The 6,268-nt window shown below is 51.1% G+C and overlaps 1 protein-coding gene across 2 annotated transcripts in view; it reads left to right on the forward strand.

The window, feature by feature from the left end:
- LARGE1 (LARGE xylosyl- and glucuronyltransferase 1) overlaps positions 1 to 6,268 on the forward strand; it is a 539,462-nt gene that overhangs the window by 474,823 nt on the left and 58,371 nt on the right. For both annotated transcript variants that reach the window (XM_039230459.1, XM_039230458.1), the window contains one exon: positions 3,147 to 3,302. In XM_039230459.1, the coding sequence (XP_039086390.1) occupies positions 3,147 to 3,302 (156 nt within the window). The remainder of the gene's footprint in view (positions 1 to 3,146; positions 3,303 to 6,268) is intronic.

A 6,268-nucleotide genomic window follows, 5' to 3' on the forward strand; every position in this document is an offset into this window, starting at 1 on the left:
GCCTCACTGTCCTTGTCTGCAAAGTGCTCAGCCCGTTGGCGCCGTACGTGATAGCAGTTAGGAAGCTGGGGTTTCAGGTTCAGAGCTGGCTTCATGTCTCAGCTCTGCTGCTTACCAGCTGTGAGATACGGGCAAGTCAAGTACCATCTTCGTAAAATGGACAGTAGGATCCAAATGGGCTTATTTGGAGGATTTGATGACACAGTGTCTCCAAAGTGCCTGGCAGATTTGTACACAAGGAGTGAAGATTTGTTTGTCCGGGGACACAGAGGCAGCCCTTATTTTTACTTAGTGGAAGTTTCTCCCTGTTGAGGAAGTTCAGGTTTCCTGAGTCAGATGCATATCCATCAGCCTTCCTGCTGCCTCAGCACTTGGCAAGCACCAAAATGTCTTGCAGCAAAGACATGATCCCCACAGGGTGTGAGTGACACCAGCCCGCATGCAATTATTTTAATGCGTGGCCCAGGACCTTCTCATGCGCAGGTTGGTGTGTACTCAGGGGAGAGCCTTCCCTCTCCTTCCCTCTCGCATCCTTCAAAAGGCCCAGGAAGAGAACGCACTGTACACACTCCTTCTCTGAAATGCAAGTGCCACCAAGTGGCCTCATTCCAGGAAGGGTCTGCAGGCTGTTCTGCACTGTCCTGGATGCTAAACACTGGCTTCCTGAATTACTGCTCCAGTGGGTGGACCTCATGCTGGCAGGAGGCGAAGAGAGGGCAGGATGCCGCCACCATCTTTGAGGGGAGATGAGAACCCACATAAGGTGGGGCCACCCCGCATACAGGCACTGGGCCAGGTAGGCATCCGTTTAAACCTCTTAGCAACTCTGTGGAGTCAGGGTTACTGATTCCCACCTTGCACACGAGGAAACTGAGGCCCCAGGAAGTGAAACGAGCTGCCCCAGGACCCACACAGCTACTGAAGAGCATAGCTGAGATTCAAACCCCGGCTGGCCTGATGCCTCGGGTTCTGGCTCCGCCATTGCACCATTCTGGTCTGGTGTGGTTTGCACCAGTCAGGTCTCCTGTTGTTCCCTTTGCCTTGAGACAGGGACTTGGTCTTGCAAAGGAGTATTTGCCCAGCCAGCCTCAAGGGCTGCGGCTACCATACCTCCAGAGAACCCTGAGAGAGCGGCAGGGGGAAGCGGGCCTTCCAGACCTCTCTAATGGCCGCCCTGTTGAGGCTCCCGCAGAGAGAATGTGGCTGAAGGAGGGAGCCAGGAAAAGACCGAGCTCTGACACCCCAATCCCTTCCTCTGTCTCAGTGTCAGCTCTTGCCGGTCCCCCCACCATGAGAGATGAGCTAGGGCAAGGTGAGAGCTGGTTTATTTCTTCTGCGATGTGAGAAGGCATGAACAGGTAAGTGTTTACAACCTGGCCTCTCCTGTTCTCTGCCGTGTGGACAGAAGAACGTCGGCTTTGGAATCAGGTTTATTCAGACTTAGGTTTGAACCCCGGCTCCCATGTTTACCAGCCTTGCAGCCTTGGGCAAGTCACTTCTTCTTTCTTCTTTAAAACTGCATTCCTACGGGGCGCCTGGGTGGCTCAGTCGGTTAAGGGTCTGACTTAAGCTCAGGTCGTGATCTCCTGGTTCGTGGGTTTGAGCCCTGCATCCGGCTCTGTGCTGACAACTAACTCAGAGCCGGGAGCCTGTTTCAGATTCTGTACCTTCCTCTCTCTCTAACCCTCCCCAGTTCTCTCTCTCTCTCTCTCTCTCTCTCTTTCTCTCTCTCTCTCAGAAATAAAATAAAATAAAAAATAAAACTGCATTCCTGGATGTCTGGGTGGCTCAGTTGGTTAGGCGGCTGGGGCTTCTGGTTTCCACTCAGATTATGATCTCACGGTTTGTGTGTTCCAGCCCCACATTGGGCTCTGATCCTTTCTCTCTATCTCTCTCTCAAAAATAAAGAGATAAAAAATTTTTTAATAGTACTCCTTGTTCGGGTCACCATGAGGATTACATGACCACAAATATAAAGCTGATGGTGAAGGGCACCCCCCCGCCAAGGGCATGAGCTGTGCCTGCTGGAAAATACTCCTAACTGGCGTCGCTGAATGGCCCCTTTAGCTGCCCATCCACCGCTCCACTCATGTCTTGTCCAGTATAGTCAGAGGCTCCCACTCACACCCAGAGTTAGTAATTTCCTCCTCCGTAAGGTCTCCAGTGCCACAGCTGAGTTCTGAGCATGACCTCCGTGGAGCCGGGCTCTCCCTGCACCCTGCTCACCCCTGCAGCCTCATCACCCCTCCCCCCCGCCCCCCAGCACCCGGGCTCCGGCTGCAGCATGTGACTTCTCATTTTCCCACCGGTCTTCCCTCTGGCTGGACTGTGCCCCCACCCTCCCCTCCATGCCTGCCCCCGCCTCCCAGGAAAGTGCTTCATCTTTCAGGCCCCAGAGCTCTCATTCTCCATGCCCCTCCTTCATGATCACCTTCTATGACTTGTTTCTGGAAACATCTCCCTCTGATCACCAGCCAACCAAGGGCGAGCACTGTCAGCAGGGGTCACTGCCCCTCTTCCAACCTGGTACAGGGTCGGCACTTAGTAGCCAGCCTGTATTGAGCACCCACACTTGGCCAGACACTCCTTATGTGCTTCACGTGCACCAACGAGTTGGCTGCGGCTCTGAGATGGTGCATCCCTCTCAGGTTAAAAAAAAAAGGAAGTAGGGTGATACTTGCAGAATCAGGAAGCAACAGGAGGGCCACATCCCTTTTTCCTTCTTCCAGATCCTCAGTCTCCCTCTCACAGCCCCTGCTGACAGCACCTAACAGGAGGTGGCTGGCAAAGCAGAATAGGGTTTGCAGAGTCCCCACCTCAGCATCACAAAGCAAGCTTGGAGCTGAGAGACAGAAGCTAACATGCTGGCACAGGCGGGAGCTGTCGCTATTCCCGTTACACAGATGAGGAAACTGAGGCACAGAGGGAGTAAGTCACTTGTCCAAGATGAAGGAACTATAGAGCAGAGCCAGGATTTGGCCCCAGGCAGTCTGTGCCCTTCCTCGTCACCACTGCGGCATACTCGGTGAACGAATGAGTGAATGAATGAGAGCATGGACAAGCCCCCCAACACTGCTTAGACAGGCGCCCAGCCGGGTCTTTGCACAGGTCCTCCCGGCCTGACTGCCCCCTGGTCGCCCTGGCAGGTCATTCACTGGAACTCCCCCAAGAAGCTGCGGGTGAAGAACAAGCACGTGGAGTTTTTCCGGAACCTGTACCTGACCTTCCTGGAGTACGACGGGAACCTCCTGAGGCGAGAGCTGTTCGGCTGCCCCAGCGAAGCCGATGTCAACAGCGAAAACGTAAGTGGCTCGCGGGGCCCAGGGGTGCAGGGGCAGCCCCCGAGATGCACAGGCCGCCGCCCTTGCTCCGGGGAGGCAGGTGAGGCCACACATCCCTTCCGTGCTCACTACTGCGGGTGTAGACGGGCTATGCCTGGCCCGGACGGGGTGAAGTCAGAAGAGGGCGTGCAAGCAGAGGAATCAGGACGAGCCGGAGGGCCGTGAAACAACAGATGCCGTGTCTCCCCACAGCCAGGGAACTCGGACATCCTCGTGGACCTGACGGCCACAGGGGAGGCCCAGGCTTCAGTGGTCAGGGCATAGGTGGCAGCAAAGATTTGCGCAAGTGACTGGCTCCTTTAGGGTTGGCGGAGGTGAGGAGAGCGTTAGGTACGTGGTCACAGGCATGGCTAACACCTGTACTTTCCTGTTTCTTCACGGTTTATAATTTTTTATATGTTCTGTCTCCTTTGATGTTCATAGAAACCTACTTTATGTCCCCCCCCACCAATCGGAGTGGAGAAATTGAGGCACAGAGAGGTTAAGCTCGTTGCTCACAGCAAGCAAGGAGCAAAGTTGCAGGTGATTTGAAGTTCTGAGGGCGGGAAACGGGGAAGCAGCAGCTGTCATGGAAGAAGCAGGGCATGGAGGGAGGGTCAGGCTGACCTGGGTTCGGCTTTAACCCCTTCCAATTACCAAGTATGTGACCTTGGGCAAGTTACTCAGCCTCTCTGTGCTTTGGTTTCCTCAACTGCCAAATGGGGACGGAAAAACTTAGAGGCGTGTTTTGAGACTAAGCATGAAACTGCATTTAAAGCACCTGGCATAGCATCTGCCGTGTTAGATGCCCAATAAGTATTTCCTCCCTTGCCTTGACCCTTAGTATTAGACACAGAAGTAATTTATTCATTTAGTCAGTCAACAAACATTTTGAGGGCCTTCTTATTCTGAGACTGAGTATTCATAGGTTAAAAAAAAAAAAAAAAAAAGGACAGGGGCGCCGGGGTGGCTTAGTCAGTTAAGCGTCCGACTTTCGCTTAGGTCATGATCTCACGGATTCGTGGGTTCGAGCCCCGCATCGGGCTCTGTGCTGACTGCCAGCTCAGAGCCTGGAGCCTGTTTCAAAGTCTGTGACTCCCTCTCTCTCTGACCCTCCCCTGCTCACACTGTCTCTCTCTCTCTCTCCTAGAAATAAATAAAACATTAAAAAGAAAAAAAGAAAAAAAAAGGACAACAGCCCTTGCTCTCACAGTGCTAACATTCTCATGGGGGGAAACACAGTTGATAACTACAAGAACATTGAGGAAAAATGATCAGCTAGTGGCAAATGCTACATAGTATTGAGCATGTTAACGAACAGCTGGCTACTCCACTGGTTTACAGGGTCTGGAGGGCTTCTTTGAGGAGGTGATTTTCCATCTGAGACCTGAGTGACAAGAAAGAGCCATTGAAGAGCAAGAGATGAGGGAAATACAGATCACAGTCACTGTAAGATACCTCCTTACACCTGTTAGAATGTCTGTTCCCAAAGAGCAGACGGTGACAGGCCTCAGTGAGGATGTGGGGGAACTGGAATGTTGGCTGAGTGTGCAATGCGTGGCTGCTGTGGGAAACAGAATGGAGGCTCCTCAAGAAATTACAAATAGAACCGTCCCATGACCCAGTAATCCCACTTCTGGGGTGTATCCAAAAGAATTGAAATCAGGATCAAGATCCCAAGGCAGTGTGTGCATTGCCATGGTCGCTACGGCATTACTCTTGACGGCCAGAGGCGGAAATTACGTACCTGCCAGTCGACAGATGAATAGATAAAATGTAGTGTGTATATATATACACATACACACAACAGAGTATTGTCCAGCCTTCAAAAATAAAAGGAAATCTTAGCATCTGTGACAACGTAGATGAACCAGGGAGATATTATGCTAAGTGAAGGAAGTCAGTCCCAGAAGGATAAATACCGCGTGATGACTCATGTATGTAGATGCATCTAAAATAGCAAAGCTAGAGATGTAGACAACAGAATGGTGGTTCCCAGGGGGGCAGGGGGAGGGCCTGTGGGGAGCCGTTGTTCAGTGAGTATAGTTATTTGCACAATATGAGTTGAGTCCAGAGACCTGCTGTACAATGTAATGCTTACGGTTAACAGAGTATTGGGCACTCAAACATTTTAAGAGGATAGATCTCATGTTAAGTGTTCTTAACACACACATACACAGACACACACACACACACACACACAAAATCTAAGAAAGTTTTGGGGGTGATGGATATGTTTATAACCTTGATTGTAGTGAAGATAACATGAATGTAGCGTATGTCCAAAGTCACCAAATTGTTGTCATTATGTGTCATTTTCTGTCAATTATACTTCAGTAAAGCTGGGGGGCAGGCCCAGGTAGGGAAAATAGCCAGTGCAAAAGCCCTGGGGTAGGGCCAGGCCCATATGAGGACCTGAAGGACAGCCAGGGTCCCCTGGGGCTGGAGGGGGAGGAGGGGAACAGGGAAGCTGAGCAACAAGAAGGCAGGAGGCAGATTGGAAGGATTTTGTAAAGCAGGTTAAAGAGTCAGGATTTTGTTTTATTACTATTATTGTTATTGTTTATATTCGTATATTCTTTTTTTTTAAATGTTTTATTTCTTTCTGAGAGAGAGAGGAGAGAGAGAGAGAGAGAGAGAGAGTGAGCGAGCATGAACAGGGGAGGGTCAGAGAGAGAATCCGAAACAGGCTCCAGGCTCTGAGCTGGCAGCACAGGGACTCGAACCCATGAACCGTGAGATCATGACCTGAGCTGAAGTCAGATGCTTAACCGACTGAGCCACCCAGGCGCCACTATATTCTTATATTCTTTATATTCTTTTTTTTTTTTTTTTTTACAAATAGTTTATTGTCAAATTAGTTTCCACATAACACCCAGTGCTCATCCCCACAAGTGCCCTCCTCCATGCCCATCCCTCCTCCCCCCACATCCATCAGTCCTCAGTTT

Source organism: Hyaena hyaena, unplaced genomic scaffold, assembly GCF_003009895.1.
Source record: "Hyaena hyaena isolate Hyena2069 unplaced genomic scaffold, ASM300989v1 scaffold_46, whole genome shotgun sequence".
NCBI classification, from domain to species: domain Eukaryota; kingdom Metazoa; phylum Chordata; class Mammalia; order Carnivora; family Hyaenidae; genus Hyaena; species Hyaena hyaena.